The sequence below is a fragment of the Ursus americanus genome, chromosome 6 (assembly GCF_024610735.1).
Source record: "Ursus americanus isolate L20-20 chromosome 6, mUrsAme1.1.p, whole genome shotgun sequence".
NCBI classification, from domain to species: Eukaryota; Metazoa; Chordata; class Mammalia; order Carnivora; family Ursidae; genus Ursus; species Ursus americanus.
In genome coordinates, this window is record NC_142132.1 from 83687195 (window position 1) to 83711897 (window position 24703).

The window sequence follows — 24703 nt, forward strand, 5'->3', positions numbered from 1 at the left end:
TGCCAGTAGCAGTTTAACACCTTGTTTGCCAGAGGGGTGATCTAAATGGTCATTTGGTAAGTGAAAAGTAACCCTTCCTGTAAAGCCACCATTCTGTTTTCAAGACCCTTGGATCTCCCGCACATGGGAGATAAGATAAACAACAGACAATGTTAAGGGACAATCAAGTCTAAAATCTGTCAAAACTCATGAACGAGAAAACTACTCCTGCCCTAGTCAAGTCTCTTGGGACCTTGCCAGAGGTCAGCCAGGTCACGGGATGCCTCGCTGAGGCTCTGTGATCCTGAAGTCAGAGGCCCAGATTTCAGACACAGTATCGTGGGAGACAGAGCTCCTCACAGTCTCCAGGTGCAAGACTGATTACAGCCACATGGGCCGCGTGGGTTCCAGAGGTGAGATGCAGAGCAGCTACAGAAATCTCTCAATCATTGCCTAAGTGAGAAAACCAAGGCCCCTCTGCGGCCTCCACACTTCCCCAGGCTTCCCAACCACGGGAGACTTGGGATGAGGCCGACCGGGGGCCATGAGTGTGTCTGCCCTTCCCTACAACTCTGGGGAAGGGAAGGAGAAGCCAGATTCCGGGCTGTGTGGCACAGCAGCAAACCGAGCTTGCCTCTCGTCCCGTCTGGCTCCATCTCTGACCCATCGGCAAGAGACGATCGCTGTCCTCAACTCCAGGGGGCAGTGCCCACAATGGCATGTCCACTGTCCTCTCACGGGCACGTCGGTCCGTCCGGGGTGAGCCTCCATCCGAATCTGACAGAGCCTGCAGCCAGACTGCTGAGTCCGAAGCCGGGCTCTCCATCCACGGGCTGCGTGGGGCAACCCAGGGCAAGCTACTGACCTCTGTGCCCCGGTCTCCCGGTCTCCCAAGTGGGGGTGATACCTACTCCCAGAGATTTGGGAGGACTCCATGAGCTTACGCATGCAGAATGCTGATCTCAACGTGCCTGGAACACAGGGGACACTGGGTGTGTCTTTCTACTAGTATCATCAGCACAAGCAATCCTGCAAGTCCTTTAAAATGTTGGTTAAACACTGTATCTATAAACCAGAGGTCACCTCCCGGCCCGTAATTCTGCACACTCCAGTACCCTCGGAGCCACCTCGAATGGAAGTCTTCTTGCGTACAAAGTTCAACAAACTACATAGCTCTGTGTTTTGGCAAGCGCAGTATGGCGAATCATTTGTAGGAGGTCAGGTGTGAGAGGTATGTGCTGAGTCCTGTTTGCAACCAGGAAACTATTTTCAGAGTCAGTTTAATAAGGGATCCTGACCGCATTCCCACCTACCTTTGACTCCAAGTAAATGTTGGCCAAGGACATCTTAGAGATTTTGTAGAGACAGATGGAGAGGGAGACGGCACACAGCACAAAGAGCGTGTCATTAATGGCCACACGCACGGAGACGATGACCTTCCTCTCCCAATTTCCTGTCTTCACCAGCACTGCACAGGTTAAATTCACCAACAGGAAAACGAGGCTGATGAAGAGTGAGGCCAGGTAGAGGGGCAACCTGGAAAGGACCAGAGAAATGCAGTATTTTGGGGGCAAGCGCTGGAAGCAGAACGTGCCAACGTTAACACCTAAGCGTGCACGTTTTGGAGGTAGCTGTTCCCAGATCCAGATTACAGATCAGCTACGAACGGTGCCCTCCAGAAGGTGCCCTGGGAGCCTCGTGTCTCCTGCCTCTGGGAGGTGGTGCCGTCTGCCACAGCCCCCTGCCCGAGGCTGAACGGACGCAGGCTGGCTGGGTCCCAGGCCATTTTCAGCCTGTAGACTTCCTTAGTGAGTAGAGCAAGGTCTACAGAAAGACTTCTTGGATTTACTAAAACTAAAGTCGGCAGCCTCAAGCTTCTCTTCAGGACTGTCCATGTTGTTGACTTCCTTCAATAAACATGCAAATAAAGAAGAGATTTGCTTGGCTCAAAAACAGACTGGGTCTAAGCTGCCTACGTTTGTAAATCCAAATATGAAAACTGTCAACTAAAACCGGTTTTGAAGCTAGACTGTCTTCCAAAGCTGTAACAGATCGGGACATAGAAACCTGGGTGACAGGGCGCCTGGGGGGCTCAGTCTGTGAAGCGTCTGCCTTCAGCTCATGATCTTCAGGTCATGATCTCAGGGTCTGGGGATCAAGTCCCACATTGGGCTCCTTGCTCGGCAAGGACTCTGCTTCTCCCTCTCCCTCTACCCCTCTGCTTCTCCCTCTCCCTCTACCCCTCCCCCCTGCTCGTGCTCCCACTCTCCAACAAAAATCTTAAAAAAAAAAAAAAAAGGTTCCTGGATGACAGTCCCAGCTCCAGACATCATGTCACTGACAGGACCCGTGGGGGTTGGAGCACAGGGAGAAAGAGAACATGGAAGTCAAGGGTGACGAAGCCAGGCATACCTTGACACGGACCGTGCAGCACCCACGACAGCTAGTATGATTGGCCCCCTGCCGTGCCTTTCCATCTTGGATTTTCACACAATGGCAACCAAGCCTCTGTCCCACCCTCCTTCCTTCCCCCCCTTTGCTCTCATCTGCCCGGTGTGACCCAGAGACACACGGACCTGAGACATCGGGCCAGACTCTCGGTCACTCTGGGCTGTGTGTCCTTATTTATAAAAGAGAGAGATGAGGACTCCCATCCTGCCTCAAAGAGCCGCTGTGAGAATCCAGTGGGCCCTGTGCCTTCTTGTCTTGTTACTCCTCTGTCCTCACCCCACGGAGCCTCAAGGTCTCACCCCAGCTTCTCCTTTGGTTAACAGCAACTTCTAGAAAGTCTTCAGCTCGTCCCGTCTTTCCTTCCTCCACAGGTACTCCCCTGCCGACCCCACATTCTCCCAGGCCCCCATGACCTACTCCCAGATGGAAAGGTGTCAACTCTTGGCCGCCATCTTTCCCTGCCTTCCAGAGCTCCCTTGTCCATCGCACCACAGCCCTACTCCTGCCTCCCATTCCTCTGAGCTGCCCCTGGATAGCCCCTGGTTCCTCTTCCTCCCCCAAAGTGACGACACCCTTGGCTCTGTCCTCTACCCCCTGGGAAACACCTTTACTCTCACAGCTTCAGTCACAGCCTCGGACGACTAAGTTCATGAAGCTCGTCTTGAGCCACAGCCGCTGTCCCACATTCAGACTCACGTTCCAAACAGCCTGCGCCAAGGCTGTCACCTCAGACCACGCCCAAGCCTAGTTCGCGATGTTCCTCCTCCAGCACTCCTCTCGGTCTTCCTATTTCTCTGACAGGCACAATTTTTTGCAGACTCCTACACCGTAAAGATCATCGATCTCACCCCCAGTTTAACCAGCTGTCACATTCAACAGATTCTTTATTCCTGCTCCGCTAGTTGTAGGCCCCCTTTCCCATTGTCACCAACCACACAGCCTCACGCTTCTGCCTAAACCCAATATGATGGTGTCCAGACCGACCCCCACCCTCAACCTCACCCTCGCACCCTCCAGTCCCCTGCACTTCCAGTCAGTCTACGGAGCCAGGCCGATCGATGGGCGCCCCACACGCTAATTAAGCCAGTCTGTGTGCTGGCCCGAAGCCCATCCGGGTGTCCCCACCTCCCTGTCTTTACACAAGCTGCTCTTTCTGCCTAAAACCTTCCTGCCCTTCCACTTCTATCCTATCCTACTCGGTGAGCCTCTAGGACCCCTGCTAAACAGAATTCTGCCTGGTATTGTCTTTTTTTAAAAGATTTTATTTATTTATTTGACAGAGAGAGCGCGCGTGAGCGTGCACACACACAAACAGGGGAGGGGCAGAAAGAGAAGGAGAAGCAGGCTCCCCGCTGAGCAGGGAGCCCGAGGATGACGACATGGGGCTCGATCCCAGGACCCCAAGATCACGACCTGAGCTGAACTGCCTGCTATTATCTTACAGAAATCGGCTGTGTTGTGAGACTTGAAACAACATGGGCAAAGTATTTGTCATCTAACATTAAGGTCAAAGTCAGAAAGCAAATTCACAAATGTGGCAAACAACTGTCCTGGGAGATACATGTGAAAACCTGTAATAGAAAACATCACTGTGTCTCCTCAGAGTTGGAGGGGGTTTCTGTGGGGCAGGAGGGGGGAGTTCACTAGATTTGGTTTCTTGCTGTCCACATGTCTATATTCACAAGCTTCTAACCTTTTTCTATTTTATAACTTTTTCTAATGAGCTTATAGAACTTTTATAATGAGAAAGAATACCTTGCAAAACTTAACGTTTCCCCCTGGGCCTGCGGCTCTGGAAGAAAGGGAGAGATTTGGAGGTGTGGAGAGAGAGAGAACCTGCAGGGTGGGGGTGGGGGGGTGCAGAACCGATCCTATGGCAAGGGTGCGTTTCCATGGCAACAGTGTTTGACACTCTGTGCCAGAATTACTTCTTCTCAGCTCAAACCATAAGGTCAGGATAAACAGCCTATAATGAGAAAACAAGACCAAAGGAAAAGAAAACCGATGGGACTCCACATCTGAGAAGATGACTTTGCTTGTGAGCCCAGAAGGATCGGCTTCTGGCTGGTCCGCAGGCACAGAGAGGAGACTCCAAGGCAGCTGACCACCGGCCTGGGGACAGAAGTGCCAGGCCTGCGGGCTGCCAGCTCACTCAACAGGCAAGAGCTCTGCTGCCTCCTACAGTGAGGGGATGGTACCAATGGCTTGTAGAGCGTTGCTTAAATTTCCCTTCTGAGATCTTAGATTCCTTACAGAACAGGAAAAGCAAAGCCTGGTTTGTTATGTCTTTTACTCACCAAAAAATCAAAGATAGAGGGAAAACAGATAAAAATGCTTAAAATCAAGGTGTCCTTGAGCTCCCCCTGCCCAGTATTCAACCTTCCCAAGCCAAAGATGGAACAATATAGGCTAAGAGAAAAACTGAATCAAGTGGGGCACCAACTAGAGCAAAGCCGAGAGTTCGCAGGTGTGTCAGGGAGCAGGGGGACCGCACTGGGAAATGGGGTGGTTCTTGGTTGGGCTGAATAGAAACCATCTTCAAAAACACTGAGCGGCTACAGGAGGAGCTTGGGGTGAGAAGTTTCAACTAGTTCTACACTGATGGCTTGTGTTTGTTTTCAAATGAGTTGTGGTTCAGTTAGGGAAGCCGGTCTATTTAAAAGCCAACATGCAGAAGCATCTCAAGGGATAAATCATGGCCTGAAATGTCTGCAGTAGCATCTGGCTTAAGAGAAATGGGGAACTGAACAGAGAAGACAGAAGATGGGCGTAAACCTGAATAATCTGAGGGTTTATTATTACATCGGAGTTAATAGGCTTCTCCCGTTGAAACCTCACCCTCTTGTCTTCAAGAAACTCTTCCATCTTCTCCAGCCCCAACATCCCATCCAACCGAATTTCCCCTGGTCTTCTACCTTCAACTCTGCAAATCCCCTCCCACTAAAATCATCCCATCCTGCTGTTTGCACTTTGATTCAAGGATCAAGTACTGCCCCCCCCCCTCATCTCATAGACCCTGTCCCCCAAGGGCTCAGAGGTTGAAAACTTTTGAAACAGCCTTCCTTTCTGACCAGTGCTTTCATATATCACTTCTATAAGAGACCTCATTACCCCAGCCTCAACCAACCACTTCCAAGATAAGATCAGCTCCACGATCCAATCAGAATATTCTTCCTCCTCCCAGTCTTCCCCCATTCTTGGCTCCCCAGTTCCCCTGGCTGATCTACATGTTTAGTCAAGAGGATGGAGGCAGATGGGGCGCCTGGGTGGCACAGCGGTTAAGCGTCTGCCTTCGGCTCAGGGCGTGATCCCGGCGTTATGGGATCGAGCCCCACATCAGGCTCCTCCGCTATGAGCCTGCTTCCTCCTCTCCCACTCCCCCTGCTTGTGTTCCCTCTCTCGCTGGCTGTCTCTATCTCTGTCGAATCAATAAATAAAATCTTTAAAAAAAAAAAAAAAAGAGGATGGAGGCAGAGATCATGGGTGCAGAGGAAAGGCCGCTACTTTGTTACCAGAGAAGGGAGGGGACTGTGTACTTGGAACTGCTCCTTTAAAGGGCTCTCCTTAGGACCAATACTTTTTCATGGTGGACCCTGAAGTCCCAGTTGAGTGCTCTGGTAGAAACCAAAACTCAACTACCCAAAAAGTAGTGAACAAAGACTTCAAGATCAGTGAAAAAAACAAATACCGACACCATGAGTCTCATGACCTGTCTCTTGGCCCGAGTGCTGTTGTATACCTTCTGAATTTCAGTTTTCCTGGACAGAAAATGGAGATCAAAATATACATTTTCATGATCTTAAAACTTCTCATCACAAGAAACAACAGTTTTTATGACCATAGATGGTGATGGATGCTGACTGGACTTACTAAGGTGACCATTTTGCAATACGCCAATATCAAATCATTCTGTGGTATACCTGAAACTAATATAATCTTATATGTCAATTATATCTTGAGAAAAATACACTTTCAGAATTTTAAATAAAAACTGTTTATAAATTTAAAATTATATGTTTAAATAAAATACAATATGTATACATTATTACATATTTTTAAAGTCACAAAATAATTAAATTTTCATTTTGATTCAAGAAGGTAAGTGGCCAAAATCGCCTTTCCAGAAATGTCTGCCCATGGCATGTCTGCCATGCCCAATTGGAGCTGTCCTGGGCAGGGACATCAGGACACCATGCATCTGCCCCTTATCTTCTGAATGCCTTGTCTCCCCATCCTCTGACCAAGTCTGACCCTTTTTTAAGCCACTGGTTCCTTGCTCTTAAGGGTGCTGGGGTCACAGACCTCTGAAAATTTGGGGACATCGATGAACCCTCTCCACCACAGGAAAAACATGCCTATCCACCTCGTCATGTAAACTTGGCATGTGATTTAAGGCATTCCCTTCCAGACTGCGAGCCTCTCCTTTCAGCCCAGCACTGACTGACTTCTTCCACAAAATTCCTGTGACTCGCACAGCACACGGCAGCCCAGGGCAGAAATTGCTCATGCTCCCCAACGTCTGCTATTTTGCCGGATTCTGTGAGTTTTTGTGTTGTTCAGGACATCTTTACAGAGTGTTTGTTTCTCAAGGACACAGATTACATTTCTGCCTCTGGGTGCCTAACCAAGTCCTCAACAGTCAAAAATATATTTGCCGAATGAGGATGGAAATCCCCCCCAGGGTACTTACCGGTATTTGAGTAATTCTGGAGAATATTTTGACTTGGCTTTGAAAATCACCTGCAATGACAGAACAACACGGGGGTTGGGGGTACAGTATACTGTTATCAACAAACCAACATCATCACTTGGAACTCCTCTTCCCCTTTATACCCAGGTGCCAGGGCCCAGGTTCTGAAACCCAGATGCCTGCTAGGTGAGAATGTTTGTTAAGCTAAAGATTTTTCAAGCTATCCACACAATTTCAAAAGTAAAGATATTTAAAAAATGATGAAAACGGATAAAAAAGGGGAAAAAGAGGGGCGCCTGGGTGGCTCAGTCGTTAAGCGTCTGCCTTCGGCTCAGGGCATGATGCCAGCGTTCTGGGATCGAGCCCCACATCAGGCTCCTCCGCTGGGAGCCTGCTTCTTCCTCTCCCACTCCCCCTGCTTGTGTTCCCTCTCTCGCTGGCTGTCTCTATCTCTGTCGAATAAATAAATAAAATCTTAAAAAAAAAAAAAAGAGGAAAGGTATTACTGGTCTACCACTGACAAGTATTTCTCTTATAAGATTCGTATGTCGGGGCGCCTGGGTGGCCCAGAGGTTAAGCGTCTGCCTTTGGCTCCAGGCGTGATCCCAGCGTTATGGGATCGAGCCCCACGTCAGGCTCTTCCGCTATGAGCCTGCTTCTTCCTCTCCCACTCCCCCTGCTTGTGTTCCCTCTCTCGCTGGCTGTCTCTATCTCTGTCGAATCAATAAATAAAATCTTAAAAAAAAAAAAAAAAAGATTCGTATGTCAACCCGTACTTCCTGTAGAGATCAACAGTCTGCCCTCACCCTTTCTTAGAATTTTCACTGGCACCAAATCCATGTTGTTTGACTATGTAAGTGCCCATCCACCCAGGCCTCAAATTTTGCGGCCCATCTGCAATGTCTCCAAGCCATAGAAGCATCAAACGACCATTATCTACAGGAGAAATGTTGTGTGTGGGAATTTCTCCATATCTTTTGTATCCTGCACAATTACTAACGTGTCCACGCAGGGTGCGGCGGCCGACCTGGCAGAGCCTCTGAGAAGGCGAAGAGGAGAGAAAAGGTAGGTGGCAGCTCACGCTCCAGCCCCAACTGTGACGTGACTGCTGTGCCCACACCACGTGCACACGGGGGCTTCTGAGGCGAGCGCAGGTGGCCCACAGGGGTGTCGGGGGGCTGGCTAGGGAACTGGGATGGGGTACGGTAGAGCAGCAATACACGTGCTCATGCCCGTGCTCTCCCGGATCCCTGGTGTCCAGGGGAGGGGGCAACACTGCAAGAAGGGCGATGCCCTTGCTGTGGATGGTGTCAGGACCTGCATCCCCTGCTGCCCGGCAAGCTCCTCTGCACGGAGCGCCTAAGCACGCTCCCAGCCTCAGCCTGGTCTGCGGTCTCACCTCTCCCCGCCAACCCCTCGCACACTCTCCTGCTTCTCAGCTCCCTTTGCATTTGTTGCTTCTCCCAGATTTTGCTCAGCCCCTGAAAATATGTGTCTAAGGGGCAGTTACGTTGCCTGAGCTGGACAGAGTGAAGGACAAGGCAGAACAGGATGGGCAGCGTGAGCATGGTTCCTGGGGGAGGGGAGGAGACAACAGGCAGCTCCAGGGCCTCTGAGGCCACACAGTATCATTGCCTCCTTGCCTGGGGAAGACGCGGTGAGAAATCCGTGTGCAAGAGGGATATCTGAAAGTAACCCCAGGAAATCCTACAGCGGATCCCAAGTTCGTGGCTAAGTGTGCTGATGCAGATGTCACAAGGGAGCCTCCATGGGGACTGTATGGGTCAGTTCCCAGAACACATATGCAACAAGAGAAGCCATTTTCCTCTGGGAGCCTTCTAAAAGGCATTCTCCTGAGGACCTTCAGTAGGTAATTCTCAGACTACATGTGCGTAAGACCCACTGCGGAAAACCATATGAAGAACCTTCAAAACATTAAAAAAAGAAATATTGGGGGCGCCTGGGTGACTCAGCTGGTGAAGTCTCTGCTTTTGGCTCAGGTCATGATCTCAGGGTCGTGGGATCGAGTCCTACATCTGGCTCCTCTTTCAGCAGGGAGCCTGCTTCTCCCTCTCCATCTGCCTGCTGCTCCCCCTGCTTGTGCTCTCTTGCTCTCTCTCTTTCTCTGACAAATAAATAAATAAAATCTTAAAAAAAAAAAAAAAAAAGAGAAATAGCATACAATCCAGTAATTCCCTTACGGTGTATTTACCCAAAGAAAACGAAAACACTAATTTGAAAGATATCTGCACCCCTATGTTTACTGCAGCATTATTTCCGACAGCCAACGTATGGAAGCCATCCAAGTGTCCCCCGATAGATGAATGGATAAAGACGACGGGGTATGTACATACAGTGGAATATTACTTGGTTAAAAAAGAATGAGATGTTGCCATTTGCAACAACATGGATGGACCTACGGGGTATTGTGCTAAGTGAGATAAGTCGGAGAAAGACAACTACCATATGATTTCACATTGATGGGGAATCTGAAAAAAACAAAACAAACAAAAACAAACAAGCAGATTCCGAAATGCAGCAAACTGGTGGGGGCCAGTGGAGAGGTGGCTGGGGGGATGGGCAAAACAGGTGAAAGGGATGAAGAGGTACAAGCTTCCAGTTATACAGTAAATAAGTCACAGGGATGAAAAGTACAGCACAGGGAAGATACTCAGTACTGTCATAACGTGGTATGGTGACAGACGGTGACCTCACTCATCATGGTGAGAGCTGAGTAACACCTAGACGTGTCCGACCACTATGCTGTACACCCGGAACTATTATAACACTGTGTGTGAATTACGCTACAATTGAAAAAAATAACGAATCACCTGGGGAACTTGCTAAGATGCAAATCCCACAGCCCCACCTTCAGAGAGGCCGACCTCCTGGGTCTGGGGAGGGGCGCAGGAATCTGTATGCTAAAGAGCTCCCAGCCCAGGTGATTGTGACTCAGCTAGTCCAAGGACCGCCTCCTGAGAAACAGGCTCCTCTTGAAGGGCTTTGCAATCACTCACTTAGAACACGCTGAAAGAGGCGATCAAAATAATCAGACCACACTGAGAGTCAGGGCAGGGCATGATGCAAAGAACAGAGGTCAGGGGATGCTGGAGGTCTACAGACAGCCCCCCAGACACACACACCCCTGCCCTCCCTCCCATGTCTCAGGAACAGACTTCCTATCTGGGGGAGGGGGAAGCGCAGGGATTCCCACAGACTTACAGGAAGCAAATCTACAACCTCCCTTCCTTAAACACTTTTTTCGAGCCCTTCGGTGTCTCTCTGCAGCCCATAAGGAGAAATACTACAAAACAACCTCTCTTCAGATTAAGGAACAGATTAATACATGACTCCAAAATTTTGCTACAAAATGTGACTGATTCACCAAACATAGAACAACGATTTTGAGGAAATGCTCCTTAAATAGTACTTGGGACCTCGCTTTTAATAATTCTTAATTATTTAAATATTTTAATAATTCTTAATTAGGAATTCACAGATATCAAAGGGTAGAGAAGAAACTACAGTATTTTTTTTAAAAAGTGCTTGACCTTGTCAATACACAAATATTTTTAATACTGGGCCACACTTCAATATCATTCTCAATGGGAAAAAGCTGAGCCCCTTTCCCTTAAGATCAGGAACACGACAAGGATGCCCACTCTCGCCATTATTATTCAACATAGTATTAGAAGTCCCAGCAAGAGCAATCAGACAACAAAAAAGAATAAAAGGTATTCAAACTGGCAAAGAAGAAGTCAAACTCTCTCTCTTTGCAAATGACATGATATTTTATATGGAAAACCCAAAAGACTCCACCCCCAAATTACTAGAACTCATACAACAATTCAGTAATGTGGCGGGATACAAAATCAATGCTCAGAAATCATTTCTATACATGAAAAATGAGACTGAAGAAAGAGAAATTAGGGAATAGATCCCATTTACAATAGCACCAAAAATCATGTTATCTTGGAAGAAACTTAACCGGAGAGGTAAAGGATCTATACTCTAGAAACTACAGAACACTAATGAAAGACATTGAAGAAGACACAAAAAGATGGAAAAATATTCCACGCTCATGGATCGGAAGAATAAACATAGTTAATTAAAATGTCTATGCTACCCAGAGCAATCCACACTTTCAATGCTATCCCGATCAAAATACCAATGACGTTTTTCAAAGAACTGGAACAAACAATCCTACAATTTGTGTGGAACCAGAAAAGACCCCGAATCGCCAAGGAAATGTTGAAAAAGAAAAACAAAGCTGGGGGCATCATGTAGCCGGATTTCGAGCTGTACTACAAAGCTGTGATCACCAGGACAGCATGGTACTGGCACAAAAACAGACACATAGACCAATGGAACAGAATAGAGAACCCAGAAATGGACCCTCGGCTCTTTGGGCAACTAATCTTCGACAAAGCAGGAAAAAACATCCAGTGGAAAAAAGACAGTCTCTTCAATAAATGGTGCTGGGAAAATTGGACAGCTACATGCAAAAGAATGAAACTTGACCACTCTCTCACACCATACACAAAGAGAAACTCCAAGTGGATGAAAGACCTCGACATGAGACAGGAATCCATCAAAATCCTAGAGGAGAACATAGGCAGCAACCTCTTTGATATTGGCCACAGCAACTTCTTTCATGACACACCTCCAAAGGCAAGAGAAACAAAAGATAAAATGAACATGTGGGACTTCATCAAGATAAAAAGTTTCTGCACAGCAAAGGAAAGAGTCATCAAAACAAAGATACTCCACGGAATGGGAGAAGATATTTGCAAATGACACCACAGATAAAAGACTGGTATCCAAGATCTATAAAGAACTTCTCAAACTCAATACACGAGAAACAAATAATCAAATCAAAAAATGGGCAGAAGATATGAATAGAAACTTTTTCAATGAAGACATACAAATGGCTAACACACACAGAAAAAAATGTTCAAAATCATTAGCCATCAGGGAAATTCAAATCAAAACCGCATTGAGATACCACCTTACGCCAGTTAGAATGGCAAAAATTGACAAGGCAAGAAACAACAATTGTTGGAGAGGATGTGGAGAAAGGGGATCCCTCCTACATTGTTGGTGGGAATGCAAGTTGGTACAGCCACTCTGGAAAACAGTGTGGAGGTCCCTTAAAAAGTTAAAAATTGAGCTACCCTATGATCCAGCCATTGCACTACTGGGTATTTACCCCAAAGACACAGATGTAGTGAAGAGAAGGGCTATATGCACCCCAATGTTCATAGCAGCATTGTCCACAATAGCTAAACTGTGGAAGGAACCGAGATGCCCTTCAACAGATGACTGGATTAAGAAGTTGTGGTCCATATATACAATGCAATATTACTCAGCCATCAGAAAGAATGATTACACATTTGCAGCAACATGGACGGGACTGGAGGAGATTATGCTAAATGAAATAAGTCAGGCAGAGAAAGACAATTATCATATGGCTTCACTCATTTATGGAACATAAAAAATAGCGGGGAGATAGGTAGGAGAAGAAAGGGAAGAAGGAAGGGGGGTAAACAGAAGAGGGAATGAAGCATGAGAGACTATGGACTCTGGGAAACAAACTGAGGGCTTCAGAGGGGAGGAGGGTGAGGAACTGGGACAGGCTGGTGATGGGATTAAGGAGGGCACGTATTGCATGGTGCACTGGGTGTTATACGCAAACAGTGAATCATGGAACATTACATTAAAAAAATAAAACAACAGCAAAAAAACAAATACTGGGCCACACTTAATGAAGCTTGGTCAGTGGCAGGTAACTTTAGCCCCAGTGACTCAGTTTACTCATATACACCAGGCCTATCCCGGTGCTCCCAGGTAGGGCCCAAGGGCACTCCATGGGGTAGAAAAATACGAGCAGTCCTGCCTTCAACAGGCCTACAGCTGAAGAGGAGAGACCTAGAGGAGACAAGACAGGACACCGACCAGAAAGGCTCCAGCCTAAGCTGGTCCTAGCTCAGGCAGCCAGCCAATAAGCAAGCCACGGGCTCTACCTCGTGGTGGGCACCTGGGACTCCTCTGCTCCTCAGTCCCGTACTGCCACACTCTGACACTTGCAGCTCCTGGTCACCTGAAGACGTCAGGAAGGAGGAGTATGGGTGGATCAGGGTAGACTCACGGCGAATCAGGCTCCCTGCTTGCTCCCCCCACCTGCCAGTGCTGGGTCTTCAGGGCCGGGATGCGCAGAATGAAAGACACCCCCCCCCCCCAATGGCTGAGCAAGGAAGGAAACACAACCTTCTTTATAAACCCAACAACAGACCCTTCTGGACTTCCCGCAGCCCCCAGCCTCTGCAGCTCCACCTGCACACGTTCGGTTGGGAGGGGGCTGGACAGAGCCCGGTATGGGAGGATGGTGTCCAAGGCCAGCCTGGACCCAGAACACCCTTCCTGGAACATGGTGAAGGATGGGGTTTCCAGCCGTGACCATCAAATATTTGGTCTAGTATTTAAGCCTTCGGAGCAATCCCGTGCTTTGCCCCAATAGCTCCACTCTTACAAATTTATTCTGAAGCAGGTTTCTCAAGGTGTTCCTACAGAATTGAGAACTAATAAATGTTACTGGAAATAAGTGTCACATGATCAAATAAATTTAGAAACTGCTAGGCTAAACGTTTTTCCCCGCAGGAATTTCCCAGTCTTTAAAAGACTAATACCTGCTGTAAACCTTCAAGCAAAACATACAGCTTGCTGCAGTTTCCAAACTTATTTGGCCGCCTATGGTCTTCTGAGTGTTCTGAGGAACAATTCGGGAGACGCTGCCCTATGTGCCAAGCATGGATGGACACTGTTCCCCATGGCCTGAGTCAGAGTCACAGTCATTACAACACAACAAACAAGGATAACTTTAAAACGATACTGACTTCCCGCCTGACGCAGGGACACCAGCCATGCAGCTCACAGAGCTCGAGGGGCCCCTGGGTGAGGTGTCTCACCCTGAGGGGGGCCCGGGCCCCAGCCCGCAGAGCTCACACTCATCCCTGCCTGGAGGGAAAAAGCCATCACCAGGGAGAGGCAGGATCTGATCCTCAGTAAATGATCTGACTCTCTCTAAACTAAAAGCCAAAGCCAACATGGACAGCCCTGGAGGAGATAATGCTAAGTGAAATAAGTCAAGCAGAGAAAGACAATTATCCTATGATTTCTCTCATCTATGGAACATAAGAACTAGGATGATCGGTAGGGGAAGAAAGGGATAAAGAAAGGGGGGGTAATCAGAAGGGGGAATGAACCACGAGAGACTATGGACTCTGAGAAACAAACTGAGGGCTTCAGAGGGGAGGGGGGTGGGGAATGGGATAGGCTGGTGATGGGTAGTAAGGAGGGCACGTATTGCATGGTGCACTGGGTGTTATACACAAATAATGAATCATGGAACTTTACATCAGAAACCAGGTACGTACCGTATGGTGACTAACATAATATAATAAAAAAATTATTATAAAAATAAATAAAAAGAAAAAAAAGCCAAAGTGATAACCACATCAAAATACAAGCCTTGACCATGATTTGTAAAAACTCGGCCCACTGCTGATCATCTGTGACCCATCTATGTCTTCCATACAATTGGATCTATTCAAGCTGTGCTGAGAAAATCTTCCTTTACCCTTCACGTTAATTCTCAAGGTTAAGTTCCCTAAAGTTGCATTTAAAGTCCTGGCATTTTAAACTGCAATATATACATTGTTATTGTACACACACACACACACACACACACACACACAGATACATGTACACATGCCCACACACATGTAGACATACATATGCACATTTTTTACAACAAAATTTTTGCCTCCATTAATTAATGTGTATAAATGTCTGGATCAAGTTTCCAGCAAAATAAATCCAAACTCTCCTATCCAGTCCTACCCCAATCTGTGCTTCAAGAGATGTCATTAAAGGCTGATTCGTGCCCAGAACTGGAGCTAAATGTCCTGGGTAAGCCCTGCTCTCTGGCCTGCCAGGGATCCCTTATCTGGCTGCCCATCTCCTACAGTCTGCACTGGCTCCCGCTGACCTCAGCAGGAACTCGGCTGGGAGGAGACAGCTCTGGTGGGGGAGGCAGAAAAGATTAATCACCCTTTCCTATTTTATGGCGCTCCTGACAGCACGGGCTCTGCCTGCTCGGTACAAAACCAGACCCATAAAATCAGAGAGGAGGAAGACAGAGACCGTGTGAAAAGTGAAGGAAAATTTGAGGCCAAACATTCGTATCATTCCCAATTCAGACTGATGGGGTTCACATCAGGTCAACAACATGGTGTACTGACACTGGACTCAAGAACTGTAAAAATGGGGAAGAGCTGGTCTCTGACCTCAAGAAACTCACAACCAGACACAGACATGCCAGTGGTGTGAGGAGGGCAGAGGCGTTGAGAGGTGTGAGGTGATCTGAGGAGGTGTGAGTGGGTGTGGGGAGATGTGGACAGATGTGAGGGAGCGTGCAGAGGTGTGGGGAGGTGCAGGGAGGTGTGAGGGGGCGTGACGGGGTGCGCGGAGGGGTGAGATGGGAGGTGTGGGCGGTGTGAGGGAATGTGAGGAGGCATGGTCGGCAGGAGGAGGCGTGAAAAGGTACGGGAGGCAGGAGGCGGGGAGGCGTGAGGAGAGGCGACTGCCTGGCGGGGAGGGCAGCGTCACAGCCGCAGGGCCGGGCCGTGAGGCAGCCGCCTGAGGCGGGGAAGGCCTGTCGGGCCCTGGGCAGCTGCGTGCAGGAGGCGTGGGCTGGAGGTGGCACAGTCAGCAGTCAGAGCGGTGCTTCCAGAGGGCACAGGGGTGAGCACAAGCAAAGGGCTGCTGTGGGGTGAGCAGGGAGGTGAAAAACAGGCGTGTGTTTAAAGGCAAATCAAAGACAGAAGGTAGGTGAGTAGTGACTCAGGTCAGGGGCGTTTGGGGAGACACCGGGAGTGACTACAGGGTTTCTTTGGGGTGAGAAAACTCTCAAGCTGGCGGTGGGGATGGCCGCACAAGGTGGGCGTACAGTGGCCCCGAGATGGGGCACCGCCTGGCAGGCGGGTTATGTCCCCACGAATGTGCAGGAACAGGAGGGAAGTGAGCAGAGGCCAGGGAGAGAGAGGCCTGGGTGGGGTCAGGCCCGGGGTGGGGAACTGTAGGTGGGAGGGTGCCTTTGGGAAATGAAAAGGGGGGCCGTTCAGTAGGGCTGGGACCTTGGTTTTAAGATCGGGAGACCCAGACGTAAAGAGAAGGGGTCTGGGCCCCTGACTGATGGAGGGAGAGGCTGGACAGCAGGGCGTGGTGGAGGGTGTCCCTGGAGGGAGGCGGACGGTGGGGAACCTGAGGCAGGAAGGAGGGCCCAAGAGGGGGTCACAGGGACAGCAGGGAGAGATGGCCTTGGGGGACTGTGAGGTCTGGCTGGAACCCTCACGGGAAGGGAGAGTCCCAGCTGCTTCTTAGGGAAACAGAAGGGTGAACGAAGGGCTCAGTTCTCCTTCCCCTGCCATCCCTTTGGTCTCTACACAGTTGGTGAGAACACCAGGGTTTTCAGGAGCTGCTGTGGCTGTCAGGGCTGGAGGGCAGGGCAAGGTGGGAGTGCAAAGCCACTTCCCTTGGAAACTGCTGCTGTCTCCCAGAAATACAACATTTCCCATCGCAGACGCCCGCGGTCTCAGCATCACTTCCACTGTGGCGAAAAGTCCTGCCCAAAACTGGTACCACGGGAAGAAAGCTAGGTGATTTCTCAAGGTCATCCAGGGTTGTGGACGTCACTGTGAGTGATCTGGCTCCTTGGGTTCTGATTTAAGACCAAGTTCTGGGTAGGCATGAGGTGGAGCTGGAAGCTGCCCAGGCTGACCCCTGAGGCTGGGGTGGAATGTCAGCCACCCCCTGCCCCACCTGTGGGCCTGCCCAGGGTCCCCTCAGTAACCCCAGGCCCCTTGCACCACTTTTCAGATGACGCAGGAGGGCCCAGCAGATGACGGAGAGGCTCTACAGCGGCTGCCGACCTCGGCCTCCCTTCGCCCATAAATTACAGTCCCTGACCTTCTCCCCAACTCGGCTCTACCCTCTGAACTCCCGCCTGCCTGTTTTCCCTCCTACTGACTCAAGCTGGCATTTGCTGCCTCACGATCATTTTTCCTAAAGTCATGTTGGCTGCTTCTGGCAGAAATGTCCCATGCTGTTCTTTGTGGGTATGACAGTGTCCCTTGTGCATTCAGCAAAACGAAACAAAAGTAACCTCTCTGTCCCCAGAGGCAGTCTGTGGGGACTCAATGGAGCACTGTGCTTGCAGACGCGCACTTGATTCAGAGGCGCTGTGTGCAGCCATTCTGCTCTAGAAACCCCCACCCCACACCACCCGGCTCTCTGGGCCTGCCTTCTGGGCCACCGCTCCCTGGAAATGAACAGGCCGAGCGGACACTCCCCAGCCGTCCCAGCCCGCACAGGCTCTAGGCTGCACACACCCGACCTCCGTGCGAGGTCCGGCCATGGGCTGAGGCCCCGGGAGATGCTCCCAGGAACTGAGCGGTCGGAGGCTGTGCGCGCCAAGCAGGAGAAGTCGAAGGAAACCAGTATGTCTCTCTCGCTCACACACGCACTCTCTGTAAACGTATGTACGCAAATTCACTTGGAAATGTTAATGTCTCTCTCGCTCACACACGCACTCTCTGTAAACGTATGTACGCAAATTCACTTGGAAATGTTACAAATTTATGGTAGGTTTAAGTGTCATTATAAAGTATGTCACGTATAACCCAAAGAAAGAAAATACCTAGCCCAGGGACGCCTGGGTGGCTCCATCGGTTACGTGTCTGCCTTCGGCTCAGGTCACGATCCCGGAGTCCTGGGATCGAGTCCCCAGTCAGGCTCCCAGCTCAGTGGGGAGCCTGCATCTCCCTCTGCCTGCCTCGCAGGTGTGTGTGCAAGCGTGCTCTTTCTCTCAAATAAAAACAAAACTAAAAAAAAAGAAAGAAATTACCTAGCCCATACTCATGTGCCCCCCACACAGTTCAACCTCGAACACAGACATCTTTGCTCCAGCTCTTGCTCCAGCTCTGTTTTATTTTTAATCAATAAAAACGAGATCACTGAAGCCCCCGGCGTCCGTCTCCCCAGTTCTAATCCCTCCGTCCGCTGCAGAGGTAATCACTTTCTGAATCCAGCCTCACCCTTCCCAGGAAGGCTTATACTTCTACTGTGCATGTGTGTGTTCACAAATAACACACAGAAAATCAATCTACTGTATATAAAAATACAAGTACTGGCTTGTGCGGTGTTTCAGCTCATCTGAACAATATTAACACTTTCCACATCCTTGTGCAACTTGCTTGTCCACCCATCATGATGTGTTCACAACATCTGAAGGTTGAAACACACATTCTCACTAAGGCCCGGGGTCCCACTGTCCACAGGCCACAGCTGTGGGTCCTTCTCAGGCACAGAGACATGTAAAGATGGTTAAGAGTGTGGACTCAAGCTGACTCACCTGGACTTGAATCCTGGCTCCACCAGTAGTCAGCTGTGTGACTCTTGAGAAAGATACCTAACCTCTCTGTGCCTCACGTACCTCACCTGTCAAATGAAATTAATCCTAGTACCCACCTCGTAGGTTTCTGTGAGGATTAGGTGAATTAGCACACATGCAGCACTCAGACACACGCAGTTCGCCACCCCTGCTGCTGCTATTAGTCCTTGCACGTTCTCGGACCACGATTCTAAATGCACAACTACTAAACCGTGACCACAGAGACCTCCTTGACCATAAAAGGAACTTTCACACTCACAAAGTTTACGAACCAAGACACATTCGCTGTTCGCCCTTACGGTCCCTCCGTGCTGCCCACTTCCTGATATACCGGGGAAATTATGCAAGCCTGAGGCCCTGGTCTCCCCAGGTGACGGTCGGTGGTCAGCTGCCTCTGCATTGCCCCACTCTGAGCACCCTCACTCACCAGAGCAGGGAGGGACGACAACCAGAGTCCCTGAGACCAAGGTGGCATTTCCCCCCTTCTGCAGGAGTCCCGGAGCACGAGCATCAGACACCTCTAGGGGGTCAGCCCTCAGGTCAGCTCTCTACGAAAGAGAGGGCAAGCATGGTGTCTTCATGTGCGCGGAGCCTGACCTTGGATTTAAAGCCATGGAACCCCAGGAAGGAAAAAGGTGGAAGCTGTTCGTGCCATAGAATTCTGGGGTGCAGCAGCCTGAAGCCAAGGTGTGCTCTGTCTGGGTCCTGGGCTGGCCACGTGTGCAGGGCCTCCAGGGTCAGGTCTTCACCATTTCCAGTCCTGCCTTTGAACTTGGCGAGCTCACCGTGCAAGGAGCTAGTCCTGCTCATGTCCTGGCCTCGTGCTGCCCCGAGGACACAGACAGAGTCCCCAGCACTGGCGTAAGCTGCTTTCGCATGGGATCCCGGGACAGACGGTGATGTTGCCTCCCCTCTGAACTTCCCTGCAAGTGCTGTGAGCTGTCTGCAGCCGTCCGGAGAGTATGCTGTGCTGTCCCGTCAGGCTGAGCCAGCACCCGAGATGCCCTTCCAGGCGCCCGCACGTGGGTGCACACGTGTGTGTCCGTGTCACCGCACAGTGGGACTAGGAGCAAGAGCTGGGCCGCACGCCCAAACTGTCCCTGACTCTCAGGGCTCCCTCGGGGAACAGAGAAAAGGCCTCACAGGAAAGAGGCATCTGCACTTGCTTCCTCCCGTCCTCTCCTGTTTCCAGTTCCCACCGGTCCAGCCAAGTTCTGCTCCTGCCTGCACACCTCCAGGGGCTCAGAGGATCTCCCTGTCCTCCTCAACAGAACTGGGCTCCATCTGACGGCGCCCACACCATCCAGGCTGCCCCAGAAGGCTCTAGGCCAGCAGACAGCCCAGGAGGGGCAGTGGTGCCCCCGAGAGTGCCCCTCACATTCAACCAGCAACACACGGAGCCTGGCCTTCAGTTTCCTTGCTTCTCGTCGTCGTCGTCGGGCACCTGAGTGTCTGGATTCAGGGCTGTGGCTGGCCAGACAGCCATGAACCTGCTCGGCTCAGCCCTGAGGACCTCTCTTCGCCTTTCCGGGCCTTGGTGTCTACTGGTGAGACAAAAGGGTTAGTCCCAATATTCAGGTGCCTTCTACCTTTAAAACTCTAGGACCTGAAGGGCCTGTGGCCTCTGCCCTGGGAAGCCCCACCTGTCCTGCTGCAGCCTTCTTCTCAGGGGGCAGAAGGAGGTGGGCCCAACAGCCCCCACAACACCTGGGTCACAGCAGCCCAGTCCCGCCCCAGGCCCACTGACTCCCCCGGGCAGAGGCCACGGGAGAAGCGCTTGCCGACTCACTGGGACGGATGGAGACTGACCGTGCAGATCATCGCCCCGGCAGGGTTCTCTCTCTTCAGCCTCGTGAGTGGAAAGGACCTTGACCACACGAGGTGCCACGATCGTATGTTTCTGAGCCGCTCCTATGGCAACGGCCACCGCGGGTCACGATGTGCTGGTCAAGGCCCGGCCTGCAGCTGCTGCAGACGAGCAACACACACACAGCCACACCGTCGCAGCAGGGAGCGGACCTTCCCCAGTACAGGAACCTTAGCTTGGGGGTCAGCGGCCAGCCAGGCCCCAAGGCTCCAGGAAGGAAGGCCCCGTGCGGCCACAGAGGGCCACGTCTTACCACGGCAATGATCCTTGCACCAAATTTCGCAGAACTACAGTGTAAGTTAGCAGTGAAAATGCCTCGGTGTTTCCTCACCACCCCCAAGATAACTTTTTTTTTAATACTAATATTTTTTATTATATTATGTTAGTCACCATACAGTACACATCCCTAGTTTTTGATGTAATGTTCCATGATTCATTACTTGCGTGTAACACCCAGTGCGCCATGCAATACGTGCCCTTTTCTGCCTCAGAAATGAGGAGAACTCTGACATTCCCGGGAACACGTGCCCTGGCTGGGGGCAGTGTGGTGCCTGCTACGGACCGGCTGCTGGTGTTCCCCCAAATCACGGAAGTCCTGCTCTTCAGTGTGATGGCGTCAGCGGGTGAGGCCTCCGGGAGGCAGTCAGGTCAGGAGGGTGAAGAGGGGCAACAGTGTCCTCCTAAAATGGGCCCCAGAGAGCGCTCTCTGCTCTCCGCCATGTGGGGACCCAAGGAGAAGTTGCCATCTGCAACCTGGAAGAGGCTCTCACCGGAGTCCAACCGTAGTGACACCCTGATCTCAGACTCCCAGCTCTGGAACTAAGAGAAATCCCGTGCCGTGAAGCCACAGAGTCCACGGTATTGTGTTAGGGCAGCCCGCGCAGCCCAAGACGGCATGGGCGACACTCCTTGTATCCACCGCCAACGCAACTGCCCTCGGTCCTTCCCAGAGAGGAGGCAATGTGGCGGGACACCAGCAGCGAGCCCTCCATCTGCTCCTGCAGCTGCCCCCGGCTCACCGCAGGCCACTGGGTGGGGCCTCCAGGGACAGGGACCAGGATGGTGAGGGACAAACCCACATCCCATCAGAAACAATGAAAGGAACTGAGAATGTCCCACCCCATGCGGACAGGACCTGGGAGGATCCATCAGCCACCACATCTGTGAAGAGCTGTCCTGGGAGGAGGGACCGTATCTGCTCTGAACGGAAAGGGAGCTAACCAGACTTCCCCCAAGCACCAACTTTCCATCTCAACGCTCGGAACCCCAGGAAGTTGTCGCCAGGCACGCACCAGAGCAAATGGATTTGCCTTACACTTAAATCGTAACAAAAGCCACTGGTTCTTTTAAAAACAAGCAAATGCACCCTAGAGGGAGAATCGTAGAGATGAAGGAGTGACCTAAGCCCGCAACCTTCCATTGGAAACATCCTACTTTGTGTCACCAGTGTAAGGACAGTCACCAAGCAATGTCAGCCAACGGCAACAATGTAGTCTGTTTGTCTGTTTATCCACTCAACACCAACTGCCATCCAGGCAGGAGCCATGTGTGCCCTTAACCCTGTCTACACAGCATCTGGAGAGTAACAGGCTCTCAGAAACACAAGAGAGCACCACCTCAATGTCCGTCAATGGGGGAAAGGATGGCCACCTGTGGCAGATGCCCATGGACTATCATCCAGCCTCAAGGAGAAATGATGTCGTGACACCTGCCATGAACCGGAGGAGCCTCGAAGACATCACGCTTGGTGAGAGACGCCAGGCACAGCAGGCCATGGACAGTGTGATTCCTTTGATGTGAAATATCCAGAACAGTTCACCGCATGGAGACACAGAGCACATTCGTGGCTGCCCAGGACTGGTGAGAGGGGGAAGGGACTTGGGGGGATGGAAACGTCCAAGAATTACACAGACGTGATAGCTGCAGAGCGTGAAGGGCCCACGTACCACTAAACTGTACCCAACACAACGGTAATTTTATGTTGTGTGAATTTCACCTAAATTTTAAAAACATACTTGTTGAACGAGCGAATGATTCTCTAGGCTGCGGTGGAAACTGGTGTCACCGTGTGAAAGCTGTGTGTGGACACTTGTACTGTCCCCTGGGACAGGCGTGCAGCCCTGACGTGGGGCCAAGCCCACGGGGAGCCATGGAGCTCACATTCTGCGCACTTCTCTCCCTGCTCCATCTGCCACCAGCCACACACGATGCCTGATGGGCAACAGAGCCCCCGGCAGTTCTTGGATCTGGAAACCGGCGAGGGCAGCAGGGGGCAGGGGGCAGCCTGGGGAGCTGATGCCATTGTGTGTGGGGACTACTCCCTGAGTATCACGCTTAGCAAGTGTGTCTGCCACAAAAGGAGCAGAGGGCTGATGATGTCACAGGACATCAGGTCAGTGCAGGGCCCTCACCTGTGTTTCCCCCAGCCGGCAGGAGACAGGTTTCTTTCTGTGTGCTATGGGTGGCATGTGACTCAGGGCACTCCGTTGCTGTTTGTCTGTCCTTCCCCATAGTCAGTGGCCCTTCAGGGAAGAAATCCCAACTTACTGCCTCTGGCCTTAGGCACCTGCATAGGTGATCAATAAGATTTGTTCAAAACCAATGACACTCTCCAAGCAGGAGATGAAAACCCAAGCCTGTTTCCAACTCGTCCCAGCAAAAATAATAGGACAAAGATGGGGTGGGAGCTTGGTGAGAAATGCTGGGTTTGTTCTAACCTGGTCCCCCGAGGACCAATCCAGCCCACAGCCTGTTTCTGAACGGGCTGCGAGCTAAGAGCTGTTTTTATCTTTTAAAAGAGACATATGAAAAAAAAAAAAAAAAAAAGAAAACACAGCAGAGATCATATGGGGCTCACAAGGCCTAAGACACTGACATGGGTACGCATACTCCTTCCTCTCTTGCGGCTCGCCACACGCAAATTTGGGGAAATCAACCCACCAGTAGAGAAAGTCCACTCGGGCTTCATCTGTCCTCACTGGTGAACAGACTCTAAACTTTAGGCCTGGGATAAATAAAAAGTAAAATATCGACAAGTCTCTGCAGACCTCTGAGTGCCAGTGTGGCGGGTATCGTCGGGACTGTTGGCTGAGGCCATTTCTGTCCCGAGAAAACCAACCTGCCAGAATGTCAGGCCCGACACAGACCCATACAGCAGGAAGAGACTGCTCTCTTCTGGCTACAGCTACAAGGAAAACAGGAACCCCCTGACCAGAGCCACTCCGCAGAGCACATGATTTGCTGTCTCAAAAACCTGAGAGTCTGTGAGTGATGTCTCAGGGACGAGCAGCCTTCCATTCTGCCCACGTCCTTCTCTGGTCAGGCCGTCCCTCATCGCCCTGATGACGTCACCTCCCAGATGGTCCCCTCCCTGGCACTGGAGGCCTTTAGGGGCTAAGATGAGGGATGCACGATGGCCCCCTGGTTGGGGAGGGCACGTGGTGTTGGACACAGCTGTGAGTAAACCCCCTCCCCCCGGGGATAAGCCAGCCCTGGGACTGTGCTCTCCCCCTGCCCCCACTAGTCCCTGCTTGTCTGACCCAGGGAAAGATGGGGGCACTAAAAGATGCCACAAAACCCCATAGGTGGCACGGTGTGTGGGACCCAGACCAAGGCTCCCGGTGGGGACAGGAGCCGCAGGTCTGTGCTCTGTGCACAAGGACCCAGCCGGCAGGCTCAGCCCAGCTTCTGCTGTTGGGAAATCAAGGCTTCGTGGTCAGTGGCATTGGATTTCGGGCACGCTGTGAGAGTCTAATCGTTCCTGAGAGCGCTGAGGGCATTCACGAAACGTGGTTCACCTTAGGTCGGCACTGAAGCAATAATAACGGCAGCAGAGAGAATTAAAAGCTTGTGCGTGGAGGAGCGATCTTGGGCAACTGGGCTGTAGAATCAGAAGGCCTTTGCTGAGGGAAATTTTTAGAAGTGAGATGGGGAAGCTACTTCCTGGGAGGGGCTGGGGCTGGACGGTAGACTGAAGGCAAATAAGGGAACTTCTCCTGGGTTCCATGTGTGCAGGCCCTTGCAGAGAAGCACACACAGGTATACACACACACACACACACACACACACACACACAGGTCTGGAGGCTGGGAGCCCACTGAGTGACCACAAGGAGCCAGTGCCAGGGACCAAGAGGTCATGGGTGTGCTGCACAGAGGCGAGGCCGAGCATACTCCCTGCCCTGGTGTGACTGTTTGGTCCCAGCTCT

The 24703-nt window shown here is 51.0% G+C and overlaps 1 protein-coding gene across 1 annotated transcript in view; it reads right to left on the reverse strand.

Moving 5' to 3' along the window:
- Positions 1 to 24703, reverse strand: part of GPR137B (G protein-coupled receptor 137B) — a 53891-nt gene that overhangs the window by 23617 nt on the left and 5571 nt on the right. Inside the window, exons 2-3 of the mRNA XM_045802317.2 lie at positions 7121 to 7170; positions 1293 to 1515 (exon numbers count right to left, since the gene is read on the reverse strand). Coding sequence (XP_045658273.1) covers positions 1293 to 1515; positions 7121 to 7170 — 273 coding nt within the window. The remainder of the gene's footprint in view (positions 1 to 1292; positions 1516 to 7120; positions 7171 to 24703) is intronic.